The 27964-nt window shown below is 35.5% G+C and overlaps 2 protein-coding genes across 2 annotated transcripts; one reads left to right on the plus strand and one right to left on the minus strand.

Moving 5' to 3' along the window:
• Positions 1 to 297: 297 nt before the first annotated feature.
• Positions 298 to 5264, plus strand: LOC123883507. The gene has a single exon (XM_045932331.1). The coding sequence runs from the start codon at positions 725 to 727 to the stop codon at positions 2204 to 2206; it is 1482 nt and encodes a 493-aa protein (XP_045788287.1). The 5' UTR covers positions 298 to 724; the 3' UTR covers positions 2207 to 5264.
• Positions 5265 to 23150: 17886 nt separating this feature from the next.
• Positions 23151 to 24362, minus strand: LOC123883510. The gene is made up of 2 exons (XM_045932339.1): positions 24078 to 24362; positions 23151 to 23974 (listed from the first exon to the last, which is right to left on the minus strand). Exons 1-2 carry the CDS (start codon positions 24162 to 24164, stop codon positions 23507 to 23509), a joined length of 555 nt encoding a protein of 184 aa, XP_045788295.1. The 5' UTR covers positions 24165 to 24362; the 3' UTR covers positions 23151 to 23506.
• Between the last annotated feature and the right edge of the window lie 3602 nt (positions 24363 to 27964).

Here is a 27964-nt window from a genome sequence, read left to right on the forward strand (position 1 = left end):
CTTGGTTAAGAAATCTGCACAAGTGTTCCCCTCCCGAAGAGTATGCACCAATCTAAACCTCTAGTTTCTAGTGAGAAGATCCTTTATGTTATAGATAATCGCTGCACAAGTGTTCCCCTCCCGAAGAGTATGTGTGTAAGTTTCATTTGTTCTTGTCAATAAGTCTAAAACAAAAAAAACAAAAAAAATATATATAACTTTGTCTTTTTTTTAAAGTAATATAGTGACTAGAATATTCGCCTCTTAAGGTGAATAAGATAAGAATCTCTAGATTAAATTTTATGGTCATGCTAAATAGTGCCCCGAGACACTTGGGCACTTGTTAAATATACTAATGAAAGAAAGTAAAAGACAAAGTTAATGCTAGAAAGATGACTTTTTATGTTTTTAATGTATTAAATGCACAAGTTTCAAGATAAAACTTTCATATTAGTATGCTTAACTAGTGCACCGCGGGCACTGTTTAGCATTTTCCTAAATTTTATCTTCTGCATTTTGCAATGTCCATTCTAACTGAATTATGTTCAAAGTAGTATTATTTACCAATGTTATAAGTTCTAAAAGTATACTTCCTATATGTTATAAGTTATAAAAAGTAGAGTTTTTTCTTTTTTGCCTAGTCTCTGCTAGGGTTTGCTTTCTTCTCTCTTGAGAAGCTTGTTCATTAATTGGCACTATTGCTGAAGGAGTTTTTTGAGTTTACACACAAATAATCTAAGCATCCATGTCTAGTATTAATCTGGAAGACTTGTCCCTGCAGGAGGAGGGAGAGGAGGAAGGATTCGTTTTTGATATTGAAGAGGAAGGAGATGAACAAATTGATTTTCGTTGGTGCCTTGTGGGAAGATTCCTAACTGATCGAACCATTCACGTTAATTCCATGAAAACAACAATGGCAGATTTCTGGCGGCCTGTGCATGGAGTGAAGATCAAAGAAGCAAAGAAGGGTCTTTTCTTATTCCAATTTTCTCACGAATTGGATATGGAAGAAGTACTCCAAGGGGGTCCTTGGAATTTTGATAATCACATGCTCATCATGGAGAGAGTCCAGATAGGAGTACAAATTGAAAACATTCCATTGTACCATGTTGATTTCTGGGTACAAGTGCATAATCTTCCTGTGGGTCTTATGGTGGAGAAGGTTGGACAAAAACTGGCCAATTACATTGGCTTGTTTGTGGAGTATGACAAGAACAACAATAGCAGTTTTTGGAGACAATACATGCGTCTACGAGTCCGTGTTGATGTCCGTCAGCCACTTAAGAAGGACACAAGAGTCAAAAATAAAGGAGGAGAGTGGTGTAATGTTAATTTCAAATATGAGAAATTGGGAGTCTTTTGTTTTGTCTGTGGAATCCTTGGACATGCTGAAAATAAATGTAAAGTTCGTTTTGCTATGGAGAATGATGATGGAATTAGAGAATGGTCAAATGAACTGAGAGCTGAACCGAGAAGACGCGGTGGCCGGCCAACGTCGCGGTGGCTAAAGGAGGAGGGAAGTAGCAGTGGAGCTTCCGGTGGAAGAAGGAAACCAGGTACAGAATTCAGTGATGGTAGAAACACAGTGGACCCCTCACACCCAAGCAGCCAATCAATGCACGCCAACACAGACCATCAAAACGCCATTATTGTCCCATCAGTTTCAGCAAACGGTAATGTTATAATTCCTGAAATCAATGCACAGCCATCAATTCAATCAGACATAACCGTCCCACTCCAGTCAAATGTGATCACCCCCCGTTCATTACCCAATCATAACCTGCCTCAACCATCATTGCTCAATAACCAGCCGCCACTACAAAACCTTTCAATACCAGACAACATTATCAATGCCCAATTATTACCCAATAATAACCTAACTGTCCCACCACTCAGCTTTACACCAAAAATAACTGATGCAATCAATAAATCCCTTTCATTCACATCACCAGCCATGGCCCACCTTGACAAACTCGACACAAAAGTGAACCGAGCCATCCAATTAAAACTGAACCACAAACCGAACCGGACCCAAAGCAATCTGAACCGAACCAGCCTTACCAACAATCCAAACGAACAGAACCCAAGCATGAACCGAAACAACACTGAAGCTATGGAAATCCAGTTAGAGAAAAAAAGAAGGAGGGAGGAAGATAAGAAGGAAACTGAGTCAAACCAACATTTTTTATCGGCAGGTCCTGGCAGCCAGGCCTGCCGGGACCAATGATTGTTCTCAGTTGGAATTGCCGAGGGTTGAGCGTCCCGAGTGCAATTCCTAATCTCCGAAACATAGCTCAGGGTCACAAACCAGACGTTCTTTTTTTATCTGAAACTCTGTCCAAGTCTCAAAAAATGGAGAATATTCGAGTTATGCTAAAATACGACTCTTGTCTAACGGTTGATGTTGAAGGGAGAAGTGGTGGTCTAGCTATCATGTGGAAGGACAGTGTGAAGTGTAGAGTGATGAACTACTCTCGGAACTTTATTAACCTTATTGTTGAAGATGTTGAGAAAGGAGCTTGGAGGTTGACCTGCTACTACGGCTACCCTGAAAGAAGTAGAAGGCGAATGGCGTGGGATTTGCTCAGAGAACTAAGGGATATGTGAAATTTACCATGGTGTATTATGGGGGATTTCAACAATCTCTTATCACAAGAAGACAAAAGAGGTTCGCTCTCGCATCCAAATTGGTTGTGCTCAGGCTTCCGAAGTGCAGTCAATGACTGTGACCTCACAGATATTTACCTTGAAGGTTATCCCTTTACGTGGATACAGAGTGGCTCTCGAAATTCCCAAATGCTAAACTCATCAACTTGTTGACGTCTCACTCAGATCACAGCCCAATACTACTCCAATGCAATCCAACAGTCAAACAACAATACAAGTATGAGTTCAGATTTGAAAATAGATGGCTAAAGGAGGAAGACATAGGAGAGGTGGTGAATGAAGGATGGAACAACGGGGAAGGCCTTGGAATTATGAACAGACTCACTAATTGCGCAGATAGACTCCAAAGATGGGGAAGAAGAAAAAAGAAGAGATTTAAAGAAGAGATCATGGAGGCTGAGGCTGAAATGGAACGATTAAGAGATAAAAATGATACATCCAGCATAGCCAGATTCAATGAAGCCCAAAATCAACATGTTAAAGCTCTAATTCAAGAAGAAGCTTTTTGGAGACAAAGGGCTAAAATGCATTGGTTAAAGGAGGGTGATCTCAACACAAAATTTTTCCACATGTCTGCAAGTGCAAGAGCAAAGGTGAAGAAAATAGAGAAGCTGAGGGGTGATGATGATGAAGTTGTTACAGGCCAGCATAACCTCGGGGAAGTAGTACGAAAATATTTTCTAGAGCTTTTCCGACCGAAAGGAGGGACACAAGAACCAGTACTGTCTCTAATCTCCTCCAGAGTATCAGTTTAAGATAATGAATGGCTAGTAGCAGCTATAACAAAAGAAGAAATTCGCAATGCGCTTTTTCAAATGCATCCAGATAAGTCCCCTGGCCCAGATGGATTCAATCCAGCATTTTTCCAAAAATTTAAATCAATGCACAGCCATCAATTCAATCAGGCATAACCGTCCCACTCCAGTCAAATGTGATCACCCCCCGTTCATTACCCAATCATAACCTGCCTCAACCATCATTGCTCAATAACCAGCCGCCACTACAAAACCTTTCAATACCAGACAACATTATCAATGCCCAATTATTACCCAATAATAACCTAACTGTCCCACCACTCAGCTTTACACCAAAAATAACTGATGCAATCAATAAATCCCTTTCATTCACATCACCAGCCATGGCCCACCTTGACAAACTCGACACAAAAGTGAACCGAGCCATCCAATTAAAACTGAACCACAAACCGAACCGGACCCAAAGCAATCTGAACCGAACCAGCCTTACCAACAATCCAAACGAACAGAACCCAAGCATGAACCGAAACAACACTGAAGCTATGGAAATCCAGTTAGAGAAAAAAAGAAGGAGGGAGGAAGATAAGAAGGAAACTGAGTCAAACCAACATTTTTTATCGGCAGGTCCTGGCAGCCAGGCCTGCCGGGACCAATGATTGTTCTCAGTTGGAATTGCCGGGGGTTGAGCGTCCCGAGTGCAATTCCTAATCTCCGAAACATAGCTCAGGGTCACAAACCAGACGTTCTTTTTTTATCTGAAACTCTGTCCAAGTCTCAAAAAATGGAGAATATTCGAGTTATGCTAAAATACGACTCTTGTCTAACGGTTGATGTTGAAGGGAGAAGTGGTGGTCTAGCTATCATGTGGAAGGACAGTGTGAAGTGTAGAGTGATGAACTACTCTCGGAACTTTATTAACCTTATTGTTGAAGATGTTGAGAAAGGAGCTTGGAGGTTGACCTGCTACTACGGCTACCCTGAAAGAAGTAGAAGGCGAATGGCGTGGGATTTGCTCAGAGAACTAAGGGATATGTGAAATTTACCATGGTGTATTATGGGGGATTTCAACAATCTCTTATCACAAGAAGACAAAAGAGGTTCGCTCTCGCATCCAAATTGGTTGTGCTCAGGCTTCCGAAGTGCAGTCAATGACTATGACCTCACAGATATTTACCTTGAAGGTTATCCCTTTACGTGGATACAGAGTGGCTCTCGAAATTCCCAAATGCTAAACTCATCAACTTGTTGACGTCTCACTCAGATCACAGCCCAATACTACTCCAATGCAATCCAACAGTCAAACAACAATACAAGTATGAGTTCAGATTTGAAAATAGATGGCTAAAGGAGGAAGACATAGGAGAGGTGGTGAATGAAGGATGGAACAACGGGGAAGGCCTTGGAATTATGAACAGACTCACTAATTGCGCAGATAGACTCCAAAGATGGGGAAGAAGAAAAAAGAAGAGATTTAAAGAAGAGATCATGGAGGCTGAGGCTGAAATGGAACGATTAAGAGATAAAAATGATACATCCAGCATAGCCAGATTCAATGAAGCCCAAAATCAACATGTTAAAGCTCTAATTCAAGAAGAAGCTTTTTGGAGACAAAGGGCTAAAATGCATTGGTTAAAGGAGGGTGATCTCAACACAAAATTTTTCCACATGTCTGCAAGTGCAAGAGCAAAGGTGAAGAAAATAGAGAAGCTGAGGGGTGATGATGATGAAGTTGTTACAGGCCAGCATAACCTCGGGGAAGTAGTACGAAAATATTTTCTAGAGCTTTTCCGACCGAAAGGAGGGACACAAGAACCAGTACTGTCTCTAATCTCCTCCAGAGTATCAGTTGAAGATAATGAATGGCTAGTAGCACCTATAACAAAAGAAGAAATTCGCAATGCGCTTTTTCAAATGCATCCAGATAAGTCCCCTGGCCCAGATGGATTCAATCCAGCATTTTTCCAAAAATTTAAATCAATGCACAGCCATCAATTCAATCAGACATAACCGTCCCACTCCAGTCAAATGTGATCACCCCCCGTTCATTACCCAATCATAACCTGCCTCAACCATCATTGCTCAATAACCAGCCGCCACTACAAAACCTTTCAATACCAGACAACATTATCAATGCCCAATTATTACCCAATAATAACCTAACTGTCCCACCACTCAGCTTTACACCAAAAATAACTGATGCAATCAATAAATCCCTTTCATTCACATCACCAGCCATGGCCCACCTTGACAAACTCGACACAAAAGTGAACCGAGCCATCCAATTAAAACTGAACCACAAACCGAACCGGACCCAAAGCAATCTGAACCGAACCAGCCTTACCAACAATCCAAACGAACAGAACCCAAGCATGAACCGAAACAACACTGAAGCTATGGAAATCCAGTTAGAGAAAAAAAGAAGGAGGGAGGAAGATAAGAAGGAAACTGAGTCAAACCAACATTTTTTATCGGCAGGTCCTGGCAGCCAGGCCTGCCGGGACCAATGATTGTTCTCAGTTGGAATTGCCGGGGGTTGAGCGTCCCGAGTGCAATTCCTAATCTCCGAAACATAGCTCAGGGTCACAAACCAGACGTTCTTTTTTTATCTGAAACTCTGTCCAAGTCTCAAAAAATGGAGAATATTCGAGTTATGCTAAAATACGACTCTTGTCTAACGGTTGATGTTGAAGGGAGAAGTGGTGGTCTAGCTATCATGTGGAAGGACAGTGTGAAGTGTAGAGTGATGAACTACTCTCGGAACTTTATTAACCTTATTGTTGAAGATGTTGAGAAAGGAGCTTGGAGGTTGACCTGCTACTACGGCTACCCTGAAAGAAGTAGAAGGCGAATGGCGTGGGATTTGCTCAGAGAACTAAGGGATATGTGAAATTTACCATGGTGTATTATGGGGGATTTCAACAATCTCTTATCACAAGAAGACAAAAGAGGTTCGCTCTCGCATCCAAATTGGTTGTGCTCAGGCTTCCGAAGTGCAGTCAATGACTGTGACCTCACAGATATTTACCTTGAAGGTTATCCCTTTACGTGGATACAGAGTGGCTCTCGAAATTCCCAAATGCTAAACTCATCAACTTGTTGACGTCTCACTCAGATCACAGCCCAATACTACTCCAATGCAATCCAACAGTCAAACAACAATACAAGTATGAGTTCAGATTTGAAAATAGATGGCTAAAGGAGGAAGACATAGGAGAGGTGGTGAATGAAGGATGGAACAACGGGAAAGGCCTTGGAATTATGAACAGACTCACTAATTGCGCAGATAGACTCCAAAGATGGGGAAGAAGAAAAAAGAAGAGATTTAAAGAAGAGATCATGGAGGCTGAGGCTGAAATGGAACGATTAAGAGATAAAAATGATACATCCAGCATAGCCAGATTCAATGAAGCCCAAAATCAACATGTTAAAGCTCTAATTCAAGAAGAAGCTTTTTGGAGACAAAGGGCTAAAATGCATTGGTTAAAGGAGGGTGATCTCAACACAAAATTTTTCCACATGTCTGCAAGTGCAAGAGCAAAGGTGAAGAAAATAGAGAAGCTGAGGGGTGATGATGATGAAGTTGTTACAGGCCAGCATAACCTAGGGGAAGTAGTACGAAAATATTTTCTAGAGCTTTTCCGACCGAAAGGAGGGACACAAGAACCAGTACTGTCTCTAATCTCCTCCAGAGTATCAGTTGAAGATAATGAATGGCTAGTAGCACCTATAACAAAAGAAGAAATTCGCAATGCGCTTTTTCAAATGCATCCAGATAAGTCCCCTGGCCCAGATGGATTCAATCCAGCATTTTTCCAAAAATTTTGGCACCTATGCGGTGATGAAATTTTTACGGCTACAAAGGAATGGTTAGAAAGAGGTTACTTTCCTTCCTCGCTGAATGAGACTAACATATGCCCAATACCAAAATGTGATAGTCCGAGTTCTATGAAGGATTATCGACCTATATCACTATGTAATGTGCTTTATAAAATGGTATCAAAACTACTTGCAAATCGGCTGAAGCATTTTATTGACAAGTATATTTCGGAGGAGCAATCAGCCTTTGTGGAGGGGAGGTCGATTATTGATAATGCCCTTATCGCTATTGAAATAATACATACGTTAAAGAGAAAAAGTAGAGGTGTCAAAGGGGAACTCGCTTTGAAAATTGACATTAGCAAGGCGTATGATAAAGTAGAATGGAGTTTCTTGAAGGGTATGCTTACGAAGATGGGTTTTTCGGATACATGGGTGCAATGGATGATGTTGTGTGTAAGCTCGGTAAACTATTCGGCTTTGGTGAATTATGAAAAAGTAGGCCCAATTCATCCCGGCAAAGGACTTAGGCAAGGTGATCCCTTATCCCCTTACCTTTTTCTTATAATAGCTGAAGGTCTTTCATCGCTCATTAAAAAAGCGGTGGCTAATGGAGAACTACATGGTGTTAAAATAGGTAGAGCGGCACCGTCGGTGTCCCATCTACTCTTTGCCGATGATTGCTTTCTTTTTTGCAGGTCTAATTTATCCGAAACGAGGAAACTCATGGAGATTCTGAAAATTTATGAGGAAGCATCTGGGCAAGAAATAAATCTCTCAAAGTCAGAAGTGTTTTTCAGTCGGAACATCAGTAGAGCAACCCAAGAGGAGTTAGCTAATATGATGGGAGTCAGACATATTTTGGGCACCGGTACCTACTTAGGGTTGCCATCGATGGTTGGAAGGAGTAAAAAAGAGACTTTTGCCTACATCAAGGACCGAATATGGAAAAGGATTAACTCGTGGAGGAGCCGTCCACTATCTAGAGCCGGTAAGGAAATAATGATTAAATCTGTCTTACAAGCCATTTCGGCATATGTTATGAGTATTTACCTTTTACCGGACTCTTTGATAAATGATATAGAAAGGATGATTAACGCTTTTTGGTGGGGTGGAGGTAACAATAATAAAGGTATAAGGTGGCTAGCTTGGGATAAAATGGCGTGTCCGAAAGAAGAAGGAGGATTAGGTTTCCGTGATTTCCAAATGTTCAACATGGCGATGGTAGCTAAACAAGGTTGGAATTTAATTAATAACCCAAACTCTTTGGTGTCTAGAATATTCAAAGCTAGGTATTTTCCTCGATCCTCTTTAATTGATTCTAGTCTTGGAAATAATCCTAGTTTTACTTGGCGAAGTATTTGGAAGTCTAGACAAGTGTTGCTATATGGTTGTAGGTGGTGTATAGGTGACGGTAGTAACATCAAAGTTATGGGTGAACCATGGTTGAGGGAAGAGGATGGGAGATGGGTAATATCGCCACAAATTCAAGGTGTGTATAATTTATCTATACAACAACTTATGAATCCTAACTCTAAGCAATGGGATGTTGAGAAAGTCAAGTCTTTATTTTCAGAAAGAGAGGCAAACATGATACTTGCTGTCCCACTGTTACACAATGTGGAGGAGGATAAGCTAATTTGGAGCGAGGAAAGTAATGGAATTTACTCAGTTAGATCGGGGTACCGGAAATTAATGGAGGAGAAGAGGTTGATGAATAGGCTGAGAGCAAAGAGAGATGGGTGGGGTAGTTTATGGAAAATTCAAGCTCCACCAAAAGTTAAGCATTTGTTATGGAGGATTTGTAAGGACTGTTTACCGACCCGAACGCGGCTGAGGAATCGTCATGTCAATTGCCCGATAGAATGTCTGTTTTGTCAAGCGGTTCCGGAAGAGGAGCGACACATATTCTTTGATTGTGTAGGAAGCATGGAAGCTTGGAACCATATGGGGCTGAATCATGTCATACAACCCCGAGTGAACAGTTTCCATAATATAAGTGCTTTAATTTTTGATATTTGCAGGAATGAGAACAATCAAGTGGCTGGAAAAGTAGCAGTCATACTTTGGTGTTTATGGCAAAATCGCAACAATTGTGTGTGGAATAACAGCAAATTAAGTGCTCAACAAATCGGTATGCAAGCGGCACACTTTTGGCATGAATGGGCGACGGTTCAAGGCCTTCTTGGCGACCAACAACAGCAAGAACAGCAGCTGCTACATGACAGATCAGCAGAACAGCAGTGGCAGCCACCACCTTTGGGCTATGTGAAATGTAACGCTGACGCAAGCTTCTTCGAGACACAAGCGGCAACAGGTTGGGGATGGTGTGCTAGAGACCAAAGAGGGCGATTCTTACTCGCAGGAACCAATATCATGCAAGCAAAACTCAATACAATGGAGGGAGAAGCCATGGCCATCAAGGAAGCAATGAGTGAAATGATACAAAGAGGCTTCTCTCATGTCATATTTGAAAGTGACTCTAAAATTGTAGTTGATGCTATCTCTTCTAGTCAAGTAGGAATTTCTGAATTTAGTATGTTGATTTCATATATTAAGTCGCTATTAGTGTCGAATCCTAACTTTGAGGTAAAGTTTGTAAAGCGACAAGCGAATATGGTTGCTCACTCCCTAGCTAGAGCGGCCTATTCCATGACTAGTCGCCGTATTTTCGAGTTGATTCCTCGTTGTATTGATCATCTTTTGTTAAATGAAATGAATTAAGTTTTCTCTTGTCAAAAAAAAAAAAGTATACTTCCTCCGGACATAATTATAAACAAAATTCACTTTTTAGATTTATTGAAAAAATAATATATTTGGTCTATATTATTGACTAAATACATTACTTTTTCAATGAATCTAAAAAATAAATTTTGCTTGTAATTGTGTCCGGAGAAAGTAATCTTAATCACCCGTGCTCGGCGGATGGCAATGCGCCTACGGTAAATAACAGTGTAGTGACAGCGACTGTCCACCATCAACAATAGACAAGTAGACAACGACTCTGCCTGTAGTCCGGCATTGTCTCAGCCGGTTAAATAGATAGAGCAATAAATAACGTTACAAACATTTTTTATACTATGATCTTCAAACAAAAGTCATGTCATGGCAGTGGCGATTCCAGTAATATTAGAGAGCCTAGGCAAAATTTTGGAGGGAATTTTATCAACCAAATTTCTAGATACAATAATATTTAAAAGACAAAGTTGTTTCTGCAATTCAAAAACATATTTAAATTACATTAGTACTTCTCTTTTTATGCAAAAGAAAATATTCTTCACAATATACACTTGTAGTATGCCTATTGTAAGGCTTGGTCAATTATGAAATCAACATAATATAATGTAATTTCCCCTAATGAAAGAAATCCATAACAAACAACTGTGAGAAAGAAACTGATATCTGATCAACGAGACTACATTTCAAACTGAATACAAATATCACAAGACTATCTTATTCTTATTTAATATTGTGTATAAGATCAAACTGATCAAGAATACAAGGTTTGTCATCAGCTTATAAAAGAAAGAAAGTGCTTCATCAACAAAGGTGATTTTGATCCATCAAAGTGAACACAACACAAATGTCCACAATTAAACAAAGTTTTAGTTGCAGTTACGATGACAATAATATCACAAAGTAGAAAATCACCAAGTTAGTTTACAACAAGAGGCATCATGAAATCAAATAGTTTTTAGAACAAAAACCCTTCATTCTCACTATTTTAGAACAAAAACACTATTGCAGAACCAACCAAAACTACTTATTTATATAACCAAAACAGCTTATTTATATAATCACTTAACAATCAAAACAGCTTAATAAATTTAAAATTCAAAACAACACCAAATCATCAAACAAAGATTCTAGATTGAGAAGGTTAGGTTGTTAAAAATTAATTGCAGTATGTTAGTTTGCTTACCTGAAACGAGACGAAGAGAAAGAGTGAGTGCGGTGCGGCGCGGTGAGCTGAGCAGTGGTGCGGCTGCGGCGGAAGATTGAACGGCGTTACGGCGAGGTGAGGGAGAGAGATTGAGAGCAGTGAGAGAGGGATTGAGAGCGGCGGCCGGTGGCGGTGGGTGAGAGAGGAACAGCGATTTTGAGAGAGAGGGATCGAGAAAGAGAAAGCAAATTCTAACTCTTCCTTTTTCTGTTTTTGTTTTCATTTAAAAAAAAAAATATATATATAAGAAGGGCAGCCCAGGCACGTGCCAGGCATGCCCGGCGGTATACTCGCCACTGTGTCATGGTATGTTGAAAATTTATTTTATCCTTCAAAATTTTAAATTTAAATTGATGACGCTACACTGCAAGAATGAATTGATAAACCGTAAGTATGTTTTTGGTTCAGCGGTGGACATAATTGATTTTGACAAAATTGAGTTTGACATAATTGATTTTGATAGAATTGAGATTGATAAATTTGATTTATGTTTGGATATATCTATGTAAAAGTGAGCTGAACAAAAAATTTGAGTGTAAAAATCTATTCTAGAATCAGAATCTACAATTTCTAGCTTCAAGTAGAATCAATTCTAGAGGCAGAGTCAATTCAACTTTAGAAAAATCAAATAAGCCAGAATCAATTCTACATGTCTAGAATCAATTCTGACCGCTCCCGAATTGAAACCAAACATACACAAAATGCATTACATCTAAATGAGGATAACAAAAAGTATATTAAATGTCGTATGTTTGTGTTGGGTATTCTATACTTTTATTGGAAATGGTAAGGAATGTACGGCTGGGGCAATAATTAAACAAATTAATAAGAAAATTATATTTAAAAATTTGTGCATTTTTTTTTACTAATAAAAATGGAATATATATAAAATCAATCGAGTAGTCTCTTCAGCACAAGGTGTATCGAGATAAACTACGATAGTTTACAGGAGAATCAATCAAAGAAATACCATGAAAAGCAAAATTAGTCGACACCCAAACAGAACAATGGACTCGACCACCGAATATGGTAGTTTGAAATTAGATTAATATCCGTCGTCTTCAACCATCAATAAGAGAAAAGTTTGACATTACCCAACATTTGATGTAAGGAGTTTGCTTAGTTAATAATTTATGGTTTCTTTCATTCCACATAACTCAGGCGCAAACAAGCCATATGAATTGCATAAAGGACCGTTGCGCCTGAGGACCGTCTGCTGAATAAATAAACTAAACATAGTGATCAGATAGATTCCGAGAGTCTAAAGACGAAAAGCCAATCCAAACCCGAACTAGCGACCAAAGAGAACCAAAAGTGTTGCATGAGAGAAATAAGTGTTGAGCCGATTCGACGCATTCGCATCCAGATATGCAAAAGTGAGCTTCCGGTGATATGATACCTTGAGTAACCAAGTTTATTTTCGTTGGCAACCTTCTCACAAGAGTCGCCATGCAAAGATGAAAACCTTCAAGGGAACCTGTTTGTGTCAAATAAAGTCTTCAACAACATCCAAAGTAACCGAATCATGTGAAGTTATTTTATTAACATTAATTATATCTTTTATTTCATTTTTTTATTATGTTTAACAAGTGCCCTGAAAATACTGTTTAGCATGACCTAATTTTTATTTTATTAACTATAAAGTATTTGACCTAGAATGGACCTCGCTATGTTAAAACCCATCCAACAGCGGGATGTCAAATTTTATTTTGACACCAAATTTAATCCGTGCATTCTTTTTAATCTAATGGTCGTAAGCAATTCACTTAAAATATCATGTGATTGTACCTTTAGTGAATTAATTTCCAATAACATGTTTTTTCTCAACCAAATCTCTAATTCACAGTCCTAAAAAAAAAATCCCTAATTCAACGTGATAATCACTCTCTTTTTTATGTCCCAAAACATTCTATCTTTATTTTTGGATTGCAAAGTAGTATAGCTGTTTTTCATTCTGGCGATCTTTATCTTCTTAAATTTGTTACAAAGAGATTGTGACAATATGCTTATTTATGGAATTGCCGGATTTTAATTTTATGGGAAAGGAAACAGATGGTTCATATGGGAAATGAAATTAGGACTCTCACAGAGATTGAAAACATTAGAGAAACGTTGGAGATTTCTTTTTCTGAGAAACGTTGGAAACATTAGTACTGATCCTTCTTTGCATTTGTTTATGAATCTGTTGATGGAATGATGAATTACATTCAACAATGAGGTCTATTATAATTATTACATATGTTGATGCCTCTTCTACACAAACGTATGAAGAAAAAAATAACAAAGAGAGTGATGATCACTTTGAATTAGGGTTTTTTTTAAGGGTGAATTAGAGATTTGATTGAGAAAAAAATAAGTAATCTATACTATATATATTTGTCTTGGAGGAGTTGAATGGAGAATCTATAAGACCATGTGCAATGGGAGTTTAATGGAGAGTTGAATGGGGTGTTGAGAGTGTTGAATGATTGGAGGAGGTATGTTGAAGATGATGTGGAGGAGGGAAGAGTTGAAAATTTTCAACTATGTTGAACACTGACGGAGGGGACATGTAACGACCCAAATTTATTATTCACTATGTAAGTGTTTATTTATTTGGTGACGTAGCTTTTAAGTAAGATAGTAACTTTAAGTTATTCATCGAGAGTTTTAGTTAACGCGCGAGTTAGTGAGAGTTTACGCGAGTTGGGCCAAGCTATTGGGCTTGAGGCCCATTGGGCCTTGTGAGCTAGGGGGCGCTATTTAGCCCTTGTAGTGAGAGAAAGTCTCACTTTTTGTTGTTCTTGGAGAAGTAGAGAGAAGGGAGAGCAAGAGGAGAGCTAGGGCAAAGGCTTGAAGGAGATATTCAAGGAGCAATCATCGAGCTTTCGTCGGATTAAGGTAAGAGAGTAGATTTCATATTCGTGGGTGATACGAGAAAGGGGAGAATGTCGATTTCTCCGTACCCGAACTTTCTCCACCCCATTTTCGTTTGGGTTTTTGGGTGATTTTCTTAAAGAAAATGATAGAGAATGTTCATAACATGTTTAATATACTTGTATCATGTAGTATGAACGATTTTGTGGGTTAAAATTGGGAATTTGTAGATGTTTGATCAAGAACTTTGTGGTTTATGAGTTTTTGAGTAAAAATGATAAATCATTACTTTTTCGATGTATTTGATGTAGATCTGAGAATCAATCCGTCCTTTTATGTTTATATATGTGTTATGTACATGAAGATAAACTTATTTGGGATTTATAACATGAAAAATGAGATTTATGAGTAGATTTTGAGTTTTTGTAAAAATGAGTCTTGAATCATAAAATAAATGATTATAGATGGTAACAAGTTGTTCTTAAGTGTTTTTGATCATATATAAATGTGGTAAATGATGTATGTGTGTTTTTGGGTCATAATAAGTGCTTATATGTGAAAATAAGTGATTATTTGGTCTTTGCTCAGGAAAACTCGAAAATCACTCTGCGTCCTGCGCCTGGCTCAGCTTTTTCCGAGCCTGGCGTAGCTTTTCTGGGGAGCTTGCAGGTCCTTGCGCCTGATTCTGCATTTTCCGAGCCTGGCTCAGCTCAGTCAATTCCTGCGTTGACCTTTGGTTGACCGTTGACTTTTGACGGTTTATGTACCCGAAACCTATTTTACTCGATTTTTAGCGTAGATTCCGATTCCGGAGTTTGTTTTGTGAGATAATGTATGTTTAATACAATTGACTTATATTATTAGTATTGTGTTAAAATGTGAGTAAATGTATTATGTGTGATAATGAATTGTTGATGATGTTTGTTTAAATATCAAAGAAGTATATTAAGGTGTTAATCAACTTAATAAAGAAGGATATTAGAGTATGTTATTCTAATAAAGAAGTATATCGAATTATGTTATTCGATAAAGACGTATATTAAGGTATAGTGTTCTCTTGATAAAGACGAAATGTCGGATAGTGTTTCACATTATAAATGACGAGAAAAATGCTAATTGTGTGAGTGTGAATTCATGAATTACATACATGCATTCATGAATTGTTGATGTATATTGGATATTCCAATAAAGACGGATATCGGATTATATTTATCCGATAAAGACGAATATTAGAGGTGAGATACTCTAATAAAGACGATGGTACCACATGCATTAGATATGTCTAGGGGACATAGCATGAAGATTGTGGCATTAGATTGCATTAGGATATGTGTACATTATTTGATATTTGATATGTGACACATATATTTGGAATACGTGATAATTATCTATGTGTGTTAGACTTGTTGTATGTGTTGATTGTCCGATGATTATAAATGTAATTGGCTTCAAGTTCTTGAGGATTATGTTTGATATTTGATATAACTTCTTGTAATTTATAATTAAATGAGATTAATGAAGTATATGCATGATATATATATATGAATATGCATGAATGTTGATGAAGTGTTTAAGTATAATTTACTTACACTTGTATATTTTTGAGTATGTTGTCTAACTCTCTTTTATGTGTTATGTGCTGGACCGTTGGGGGTCCAGATTCACAGGTTTTGTGGTTATCGATGTCGAGTCGTCGGTGAAGCTCCGCTCTGATTGTGACACGGGAAAAAGGGTTTTATATTGTATATAAAGTCTATTGTCTAGGTTGTTTTGTGTAATCAATAAATATATTATTTGATTCAAAAATTTGTATAAACAAGCATTTTTACTAATTAACTACATTAGTATTATTTTGATTGAAGAGTGTAATGCTCGAACCATGACTTTTATAATAATAAACTTTGATTTTCCGCCGCGTATTTTGAAAAAGATTTATCATGGTAGAATTTTAGTAAATAATGGGTTTGGGTGTTACAGGACACGCGGCGAGTTTTTTGTGGTTGAAAACTGGCGTGTGCGGTACACGTGCGGAAGGGAGAGTGAGGAGCAAACGAACGGAGAGAGAAAAGATTGAATGGGACACGTGTTATAATCTGATTGGCTGGGCGAAATTTTATCACAATAATACTTTGAACTCAATTATTCTATCGCAAAATATTTTTTTATTTTTTTATTTTTTTATTTTTTTGCCAAAATTCATATTTTTTTGTCTATAAATAGAGACTTGGTTCATTTGATTTGGTCACAGAAAAAAAAAAACGAATTTTTTCACTATATTAATCTTATTATTTTTTTGAAGAAGTATATTAATCTTAATCTTAATCTTATTATTATCTTCCTATTAGTGTTAATCTTGAAGTATTAGTCTTTTTTTAGTGAAATGGATCCCAATAATCACTTGAACACCCAAAATTCTTCTAATCATCCCAACAATTATCAAAATCCCAACAATTATTTGTATCGTACTAATTATGTTGCTTGTGTGTTGTATTGCATTTCAAATTATTGTATCGTACTAAATTATTTAAATAAATTTTGTTTTTATCTATAATTTATAACAATAATAAAGGGAAAACATTTATTTTGGTGTAGCCTTTTTTTATTCCAAATATACCCTTTTCAATTTTTTTGTATTTTATTTAAAATTTAACTTCCCTTCAACTTACTATTTCATTGGTAGTTTTTTTCATATCTCTTTCTCTCTATTATTTTTAACCCTTTCATTCTATATCTTCAACACAAACTTCAAAATAACTGATACATTATCAATTATGCTTCTCTTCATCTTTTTTACATGTTTCTCTAATATCTATTTTGCTTCACAACGAGGGTACATGCGTTGCAATGTATAGGCACTTGGTACGTGCTCTTTTATTTTCCTTTCTTTTCATCGAAACAAATTTAATTAATTACTTTGTCAAAGGAAACCATAGAATTTCACTTACTTGCAAGCAATCATTTTTATTTCAAAGTTTTCTTTTTCCTTTTGTTTGGATGTCATGTCATTGTGTATGCAACTTCTGGTGGCATAGCATCTGTATTACTACAGGTCGTCATACAACGCATTAATCGTTCGAAATTCCACTGCAATTTAATGTGACATCAATATGTAATTTTGATAAAAAGAGCGACAAGGTTGATTTGTTCAGAAAAACCAAGTTGATCATTTGGGACGAAGCACCTATGATAAATCGTTGGTGCTTTGAGGCTTTTGGCAAGTCATTACGTGATATTATGTCTTGCAACGCTGTTGACAATAGCAATAAACCCTTTAGTGGTATATCAGTTGTTTTGGGGGTGATTTTAGACAGATTTTACCGGTTACTAGGAAAGGATGTAGACGGGACATAATGGCAGCCGCCATCAATTCGTCCAAGTTATGAGATCATTGCAAAATTTTGAAGCTTACAACAAATGTGCATTTAAGCGCTTCGACTGTTCATGCTAAGCAAATTGAAATAAAAATATTTGTCGAATGGATTCTTTCAATCGGTAATGGAAATAGGTCGACAGATGAGGGTGGAAAATTAGTTTGAATATTCTTGCGCTCTCTTACACAATGTTTGTTTGAGTAGATTTAGTAAAGAGAGAAATAACAAAAAGAGAAATAGCATAAAAATATATATTTCTGCAGTTTGGAAGAGCATAGAAATAAATGAGGATAGAAAGAAATTTTGTGACATGGGTCCTACCAAAAAAAGTTCTCTCCTCAATGGATTTGGGTTCAGTGCAGTTAGAAATTTAGTGACTGCAGTGCAGTCGGCCACTTTCAGTCCGTCTAATCAAGATCAGATAGTCCAAAGTTTAAGATCAGATTTTATAATTAAAATCTGATCTTAAAATCTGAGCCGTCTAATCTTGATCGGACGATCCAGATTTACTGACTGCGTGCAGTCAACTGCACAGAATCCAAATCCCTACTTAACAGGCGAAATTTTGGCTTTGAGGGATGTATATTTTGGGTTTTCCAATTATACCCATGTATCAACTTGCTCCCTCTTAGAAATTTTTTTTGACGTGATGTTGACATGTTGTGATGAATGCTAATCTAATTATCAATTTGGATAAATTTTTTGACGTTACTGTAAGTTAATAATACTAATAAAATAAACCCCTTAAAAAAATACTAATAAAGTAAACATAATAACCTGATAATTAGTTATTATAAAAAAAAAATTGAATAATAAATTTTCTAAAAAAAACGGGGATAATAACAATTTTATTGGTTAATTTATTTCAAATTTATTTTTTCTAAGGTAATAATTTTATAACATTTAATCAGTAATATTTTTTAAAAAAAACAAAAGGATAAATTTGTCATTTGCTATTTTTGTTCTTTTATTTTTAAACTTATTAAAAAGGTAAAAATTAATTTTGCCACTTCCTTCTTCTGTATTTCTATTCATCCAAACAACATGCAATTTCTACTATATTTCTTTGTTATTTCTCTCTTTTATAATTCTCTCTTTCCTATTTCTTTCTTTTCTATTTCTCTTGACGTCCAAACACAGTGTTATTGATTTTGCATATCCAAATTTTTTTTAAAGTATGAAGAAATCCAATTTTTTTAAACAACGTGGTATACTTGCCCCAACTTTGTATGCAGTCGAACATGTTAATGAGTATCTTTTATTGTTGGTCCCTAGAAGTGAGCAAGAATATATTAGCTATGTTTCAGTTTGTAGATCAAATGAATATAACGAGATACAGAAGGAATGGTTCAAACCCGAATTCTTAAATGATATTAAGTGTTTTGACATTCTAAATCACAAATTGATATTTAAAGTTGAATTTCTGGTGATGTTGATCATAAATATTGACCGGGCCGTAGAGTTGTGCAATGAGACTAGATTAATCATTGATGTTATTGGAAAACATTGTATTGGTGCAATCGTCATTACTGGAAAAATGTGGGTGATAAAATTCTTATTCCAAGCTTAAAATCATATATCTTCCTAAACCAATAATCACTCATTGATAATTATACTCGCTTTGTCTAGAGTCACATCAAAGAAGATATTGATATTAGATGAAGTAAATCAAGTGTGTAGTGAGACCACTAATATAGTTTATCATGATATTTTTAATAATGTATAATAATGTTTGTTTCTTTATTTTTGGTCTTAGTGTTTGTTTTTTTGTAATACAATTTGACGATCAAATGAGTTATTACATTTATTCCTTATTTTTTTATCATTTAAATTATTCATCCCTCTTTTTCTACATTTTTAGAAAATTTGGCTCAACTCTTCTAAATCAAGTAAAATATTATATTGAGTATAAAACCTACAAATGTTGTATGTTTGTCTAAATGTTATTTTTCTATAGTTCAAAAAAGAATGCAGTTCCCATCGAATGCATATAGAGAAACATTTGTTGGGAGGGGTCAACCCCTTAAATGAATCTCAGTTACCTTGAGTGGATTAATCTCTGAAGTTACGCGTATGTGATGAGTTAAATTAATTTTAAATAACTAATTTAGACGAAATTCTAGCCCGTGCTTGGCACGGGTGTCCAAACTAGTTGGGAATTAATTCACTAAAGATACAATCACATGATATTTTAAGTGAATTGATCACAATCATTGGATTAAAAAAATGAACGGATTAGATTTTGTGTCAAAATAAAGTTTGACACCTGATGTCAACGGATCCTGACTCATTTCATAACTTAAGTGATATGTCTAAGTAAATAGGCTAGAAGGACCGCGTATGGAGGGGAGCAGGCTCAACTATATTGTGTGTGTGCGTGAGAAAATTATCTAATTTAATTAGCATGTACATTATGAATTTTGATTGAAACACATAATTATAAATTACACTAAACATTTGTGTTGTAACTGAATTTAAGTTCAAAATTTTACTATTGATAAATTAATTGTAATTTCATTAAAAATATTCAACTATGAGGTTGATACTTTGATAGTGAGAATGCTTAATTATATGACGTATTCCTTATGCCTATTATAGAAACAAACAAACAATTAATTGATATATATATATTTGGATTGCATATATAAAATCCCATCAAACAATAATACTACTTTGTATGTACAAGAATATTCATTCATCTATCCAGTAGTAAATAAATAAAAATTGCAGAGGGGATGTACAATTAAGTATAACGTCTATCACCGCAAGGTACACCAACCAACCCTACTTGGATTGTCAATGTCAATTGGCAATGCTCACATGCTATGGCCGTTAATTAATTTGGACTGACCTTTTGCCTGAGATTGACCATTCATGTTATATACAGATTTTCCACGTTCATGGGATTATTGTGTGGGAACTGGGAATAAATATTTCCTTTAATTATTACTGCTAAGAAAACAAAAAAATTCACCATTAGTATTCGGCCAATTAGACGTCTAATTTGAATCGGAGGTTAGTTCTTGCATCATGTGGTTCAATTTCTCTCTCGACCGCAGTTGTGAAGATCAATGGCGGAACCGGGAAAAATTTACTGGGTGGGCCGCTAAAAAATTTATGGCTTATAATTTATAAGTTTGTATTTAAAAAAAAAAATTGGTAACATTTTTTCAAGAGCTTATAGCTTATTAGTTTATATATAGTTTACAAACTAATATTTTCACTTGCACTTGAACTAATATGCGTACTGAGTGACTTAGAATCATCAATAATAAACTCTAAACTAATATTTTCATTAATATTTTTTATTCCAAATAAAGGGAAAACATTTCTTTTGGTGTAGCCTTTTTTTTATTCCAAATATATCCTTTTCAATTTTTTGTATTTTATTTAAAATTTAACTTCCCTTCAACTTACTATTTCATTGGTAGTTTTTTTCATATCTCTTTCTCTCTATTATTTTTAACTCTTTCATTGTATATCTTCAACACAAACTTCAAAATAACTGATACATTATCAATTATGCTTCTCTTCATCTTTTTTCCATGTTTCTCTAATATCTATTTTGCTTCACAACGAGGGTACATGTGTTGCAATGTATAGGCACTTGGTACGTGCTCTTTTATTTTCCTTTCTTTTCATCGAAACAAATTTAATTAATTACTTTGTCAAAAAAAACCATAAAATTTCACTTACTTGCACTTGAACTAATATGCGTACTGAGTGACTTACAATCATCAATAATAAACTCTAAACTAATATTTTCATTAATATTTGTACTAATATATATATATATATATATATATATATATATATATATATATATATATATATATATATATATATATATATATATATATATATATATATATATATATATATATATATACAGAATAAATTAAAATCATTAATAATACACTTAAACTAATACTCTATACTTATAAAAATATTATTTTTTCGGAGTGGGGGTGGGTCGTGGCCCACCTCAGCCACCCCCTTAATTCCGCTACTGGTGGAGATCGAACTACCAAATCTAGTGTCAATGACCATTGACCTAATTAACAATTTATTATTACTACTCAGTTTAATTAGTTTCGAATTATGATTTTTTTTTTTAACTAATCATGTCACAAAAAAAAAAACTATTCTAAATTACCTTTTTTTAACAAAATAATCTAAAATGCCCTATTTTATTGTAGTGAATGGTTGGCGTCATTAGCAATGGAGCCATCTAAAAAGGAATGACGCCACTTTCACCGACGCCAATGAAGTATGCTATTCTTTTTTGTTCTTTTAAAGGTTCTAAGGGTCTAGAATTTTAAGAGTTTAGGATCAAGAAGTTTTGGGATTTGTGGATTTTTTAAAAAAATATATTATCTCACTCAACTCTCACCAAACTGATCACTTCTCTCCTTTCATTTTATTTTTTCTCTAGTTCAACAGTGTAGATGATCCATTTCACTACACTCTGCACTGAATGCAAATGACCCTATAAAAAATAGATCATATGCATTAACTATAGACTGTGGTGAAATTCCAACACTCATTTGAGTCAATTAATCTGATCAAAATGTTAAATCTCTATTTAACGTCTGATATTTACCCTAAACACTCTTCGGTGAAAATACACCGGAGAGGATCTCCACCCGACATTTTATTTCAAAATTTACACTTTCCCCTATTTACTATTTTCACAGCTTTTTCATCTTTGCGCGGGCACGAAACGTTGTCCATGGGTCCCATACCAACTCCTAAAGCAAATCGATTCACTCACCCATCTTGTGTGTTTGGGTCATTTGTTTGTGACTTTGTGTCACAGTCCCTCTCTAACCAGCTCCCATCTCATGGTATGGTAATATGGGGTGGGTCCCAATTAACGGACAAATATCTTGACGTTTTGTGTATAACAGATTAACATGCAAGTAGCAACTATAGTAGAAAGTGTTTAAATTAATAATGTTAGGATTGGAGAAATTTATTAATTTAGAGAGTTATTAATTTATTAATAAATTAATAATTATTAATTTAAAGAGTTTTTAAGTAATTATACTGTACATATCAAATAAAAAGGCAAATTAGTCTATGCCTCTTAGAATTACGTTGCAGTGAACCTTGAGACTCAACGTAAATTAATAACTACTGTGTTCATATGTTTTGGAAATCAATAAGGGCTTTTGAACTTTAAAGGAAACCAGACAACTATTGAATCATATTTCAATATAGTGTAATATATTTTTTTCAGTTTCTATGAATTATTAATTTATGATTTTCTTGGGACCGAAAATTATAAAGGGATCTCCCGAAAATTATTATCTTATTATTTTATCAAATTTTTCAATTTTTTACATTGGCCCAAGCTGGGACCGGACAAATTTATTATTTTAGAGAGTTTATTAATTTACCGAGTATTAATTTAAAGAGTTTCTACCGTGTATAACACTATTAGAGTATAAGCTTGATCCACATTTTTAGGTCCATAGACACATAAATATAACTAACTAACTTTGGTTGGTCTAAATTATGAAGAAACTAACGTAGGATTTGTCTAACCGATAAGAAACCCCACATGCAAATGACTAGAATTTCTAATAGTTGATACATCAACCGGATCTTGTGACTACGGGATTCCATCACATGATGGAGTTTAAAACAAAAAATAAAAGTAATATTTTGAGGTATTTTCTAAAGATCCATGTCTCGTTAGATTGAAGAATCTGAGCATTTTATATAAACTCATTAATTTCAATTTTCTAAAGATCCACATTGGTCAAAAGCAAGCGCACGAGACCTGAGTTGCATGTTATTTTTGATAAAAAGTGACCAACAAACACCAAAAGGAGAATCCACCCTTTTCCCCAATGGATCAAATCAAATCATACAAACACTTTTTAGTTAGATTAAAATTATAATAATAATATCTTAATAACAACCAACCCAAAAAAAAAAACCCCATTTCACTCTTCTAAGACATCAATTTGAAGACAAATTCAAATTAACGAAGCACCGACATAAACATCGGACACAACACAAACACACACTAAATAGTTCAATATAATTATAAGTATTAGTGTTATGTCGTGTTGCAGAACATGTCTAATCCGAAAAGTGTTCGGACAAATTCAAGTAACAAAATAAATAGGCATAGCAGAGGTAGACATCCTCTGTTGCTGCATGTGTTGCTGTTCCATGGTAAGCTCCCTTAAACTCAAATAAGGTATATCGACCGCACCAATCGCCGCCGGCATCAAAGTTCCGGCGAGTGGCCCAGAAGAAGGCCTACTAGTAGTCCTATAAGGCGTAGTTGACCCACTTCTACTCTCTGTCAAATAAACAGGCCCAGAAATTGAAGCCCGGAAGGCTTTAGCCCGGGCTTGATGAATATCATTGTTGTCATCATCATGGTGGTGGTGGACCCATTTCCTTTTGAAGAAAAAAAGAGCATTTTTCCACCAACGTTTCTTCTTTGATTTTTGATTGTGAAACTTGTTCCTTGATTCTTCTTTTGAAATGGGTTTTTGTAACTTGAAGTGGATTGAATCTATGGATCTTGAACCTTCTCTTTTGTGTTTCATTGCTTCTTCCAAAACCTGGTTTTTAAAAATTAAAAAAAAAAAACAAGATCTTTTTTCATTTTTTTTTGAAATTTTTTGTAAGAGAGATTTGAAATAGAGAAAATGAGAAAAAGGGTACCTGAAAATAGTTGATTTGTGGGTCGAAACCATAGTCACTAAAATGTTGAGGGTCTGATATGGGGAAAATTGGAGATTTGTTAGACATTTTTTTTTCAGTTTTTTTTTGTTTGTTTGTATTTTCTGTTGGTAGTTGTTGGGAAGGGAGAGTAGAATGAAATGGTAGAGAGTAACCAAAAAAAAAAAAAAAAAAAAAAAGAATGAAATGGTAGAGAGAGAGAGAGAGAGAGAGAGAGGGAGAGAGAGAGAGAGAGAGAGATTGGTTTTGGGGGCTGAATTGAATGTGTTGTGTGAGACTGGTGTCTTACATTTATTAACGTTATTTAATAGGCTTCGTTCTGCGAAAATGCAGGCAGCTAGTGATAACTGAAAAGTGATGTGTATCACTTCATGTGGTGGGTCAATTTTCCATGGGTAAGTACCCACATGAAAAACATAATTACAAATTCCTCCGTTAAAAAAAAACAACAGAATTATTTGAATTTTTTTATATTAAATTCTATGGATAGGTTAAAACTACGGTAGAAACTCTTTAAATTAATAATGTTATGATTAGAGAAATTTATTAATTTAGAGAGTTATTAATTTATCGATAAATTAATAATTATTAATTTAAAGAGTTTTAAGTAATTATATTGTACATACAAACAAAAAGGCAAATTAGTTTATGTCTCTTAGAATTACGTTGCAGCGAACATTGAGACTCAACGTAAATTAGTAACTACTGTGTTCATATGCATTAGAAATCAATAATGACTTTTGAAGTACAGTAAATGTAAACAAGAGGAACAAATGTGTTCAATGTATTCTTAAACTAATAAATCATATTCCAATAGAGTGTAATATATTTTTTTTAGTTTCTATGAATCATTAATTTATGATTTTCTTGGAACCGAAAATTATAAAGGAATCTCTTGAAAAATTATTATTTTATTATTTTAAAGAAAAAGACACACACGCACGCACCAATACACACACATTAATAAAATATTTTTGCCATAGGTTAATTTGTTAGTGGAGACACCATCGCATGACTGAACCAATAATATGACAGAGACATAATTTAAATTTGCAATAATAAAGTCCATTTTAAGCCTTAGGTCTAAATGTTTTTTTTTATAAAAAAAAAATGATGTTTCAATACTTGATAAGATAGAAAAAAACCAGTGATCTTACAACCTCGATCGGGTTTGATTAACGGTATATTTAAATTTTGAAAACCGAACCCACCATGTTTTATTGTTTTTACCCGTTATTTGTCACTCGTAGACCTAAACGATTGTATAAACACGCCCGATACACCAAACTTAATCTCGGTTAGTATGAGTTCAATCGGTTCAAATATTAGAACAACCCATCAAACACTTTGACCACTCTGTAGCATTGCTCAACAACAGTTAGTATGCTCCTTCACGTGTGCTTATATCGTTCATGTTTAGCCTAATCACTGTTGGAAAAAAATTGATTTGAAAATCATTGTCCCTAAATCTATTAAGGTTTTGATGATAACAAAGTATTAATGTACAATTGGAGATACTAAAAATTTATTTTAAGTGTGCAAAACTTAGATACAGACAAGCTCTGAAGAAAGCTCAGAAGTTAAGTTCTCAGAGTTTCGCAAGAACTCAGAAGATAAGAATCTTCAGAAGTTATATGCGTCAGAGGATGAAGACGTCAGAACTTGTTAAAGTCTGAAGTTAATCAAACTCTGATGTATATCTTGGATTATGTGAAGATTCGTTTTTGAAGGTCAACTCTCTTACCAATGAAGAAAATGACCTCTCAACCTTGATCAGAACAGCTACTTACATTTTGTCTGTCCATAAGGGAGAACGTGACTGGTCTGACTACTTAGCTGAATAAGGAAAGTCTTCTCTGCACATGGTCAAAGTTGCTGAAACTCTTACTCAGTTTTAGAAACGACCAAACTGCATCAAGACAGATGCATGAAGACAAAAGGTTATCTTCAACAACAGTCATCTTTGCAACGACTCTTTCTCAGTTATAAATACTAGAAGAATCAGATTGCAAACAACAACAATTACAACACGCGCTCGAACAATTTCTCATTTGTGAATACAAGCTCCGAACCTCTGAACTCGTGATTTTCACTCTTAGTCCAAATACTCTGTAGTTTTATATACTCATTGTATTTGATCTTAAAGGTTCTCTTAAGAGCATTTGTATTACAATCAACGAACTTTATTTACTTTGTTAGATTGAGAAGTCTCTTGCTTGTGTGTTGGAGCATTGTGGTGAAGTCTCTTGTTTGTGTGCTTGAGCATTTGTAATCTTGTGTGATTATAGTGAAATCCCTTGGAAGTGCAAGGGGACCGGACTACTCTCGTTTTGTGAGAGGAACCAGTATAAATCTGTTGTGTGCTTTTCTCTCTCCTTGATCTTGTTTATTGTTGTGCTTTTATCCGCTGCGAACTTAGTTGAGTTAAGAACTTTGAAAATTTTTTAACTTAGCTAAAAGACAATCCAACCCCCCCTTCTTGTGTTTTCACACCTTCAATTGATATCTAGAGCTCTGGTCTGTTACTTTCACTTAACAGTGAGACAGTAAAGATATTGTGAAAACATTATGTCTGGAGAAGAAAGTACTAGAACTGGTGCTAGTGCTGCTGGTGAAAGCAGTAGAGGAGCTGCCTTTGGTCATGACTCTTTGAATAATGAATCATATGAACACAGTGGCAATAGAAAAGCCCCTGTATTCAATGGTGATGCTTCATTATTTGAATGGTGGAAGGAAAGACTTTACAGTAATATCACTGCTATTGATCATGAGTTATGGGATTTGGTTGAGTTGGGAGTAACTTTCGAAAACTTGAATGAACATGGAAGGTTGTCCATTGAGCATAGAAAGTTACTTACACCAGCTAACCTAAAACTCTATACTAAGCATCACAGAGTAAAGGATATTGTTGTTGGTGCTATAAGGCATGAGGATTACGTCAGGATTGAGAACAAATCCTCTGCTAAATCTATTTTTGATTCTATGTGCGCAACTTATGATGGTAATGAGAAAGTTCAAGAGGTTAAGGCTAGTCTCTTGATAAGACAGTATGAACTTTTCACCATGAAACAAGATGAAGATATTGAAACCATGTTCACAAGGTTTCAAACTCTTGTATCTGGTCTCAAAGTTCTGAAGAGAAGTTACACCACCTATGACCATGTTCAGAAGATTCTGAGAAGTCTTCCTCTTGCATGGAGACCCAAAGTCACTGCAAGGAAGCTCAAAATCTCAAGAATATGAGTCTTGAGGCTCTGATAAGCAATCTCAGAAGCCATGAGATGGTTCTGAATGCTGACTTAGAAGCTAAGAAGAAGTCCAAGTCTGTGGCCTTACAGTCAACTAGGATTTCTTCTAAAGCTCTTAAGACTCAGCTTCTTGACATTGAGGAGGAATCTTCTGCAGATGGTCAAGAGGAAGAGATGGGAGATGATGAGTTTGCTATGTTCACCAAGTTTCAGCAATGGGCCAGGTTCAATAAAAAGAACTTCAGAGGTAATAGCTCAAGAAACTCTGGTGGCAAGAAGGAAGAACAAAAGAATTGCTTCAACTGCAAGAAGCCAGGACACTTCATTGCTGACTGTCCTGAAATGTCTTCCAAAGACAAGAGTAAAAGGTACAATTCAAAGAAGCAACAATTGAAAAGTAAGCTGAAGAAGAGTCTGATGGCTACATTTGAAGAGCTATCATCTGAAGAGGAAGTTGAAGAGGATGAAGAAGCCAATCTAGCACTCATGGCCTCAACAGACTCAGATATAGACTCAGATGATGAGCCAGAATCAGATTCAGAAGTTGCTGATGAGGTATTTTCTGACTGTTCTAAATCTCAACTCATAACTGCTCTTAACCAAGTTATTGAGAAACATCTC

This window comes from Trifolium pratense, linkage group LG5 (assembly GCF_020283565.1).
Source record: "Trifolium pratense cultivar HEN17-A07 linkage group LG5, ARS_RC_1.1, whole genome shotgun sequence".
Taxonomy (NCBI): domain Eukaryota; kingdom Viridiplantae; phylum Streptophyta; class Magnoliopsida; order Fabales; family Fabaceae; genus Trifolium; species Trifolium pratense.

Bases quoted from the DNA above. Each gene is read 5' to 3' on its own strand.
- LOC123883507 (XM_045932331.1), top strand. From the start codon at position 725: ATGTCTAGTATTAATCTGGAAGACTTGTCCCTGCAGGAGGAGGGAGAG.
- LOC123883510 (XM_045932339.1), bottom strand. From the start codon at position 24,164: ATGTCTAACAAATCTCCAATTTTCCCCATATCAGACCCTCAACATTTT. The intron at 23,975-24,077 runs GTACCCTTTTTC...TTTAAAAACCAG, and splicing joins CACAAATCAACTATTTTCAG to GTTTTGGAAGAAGCAATGAA.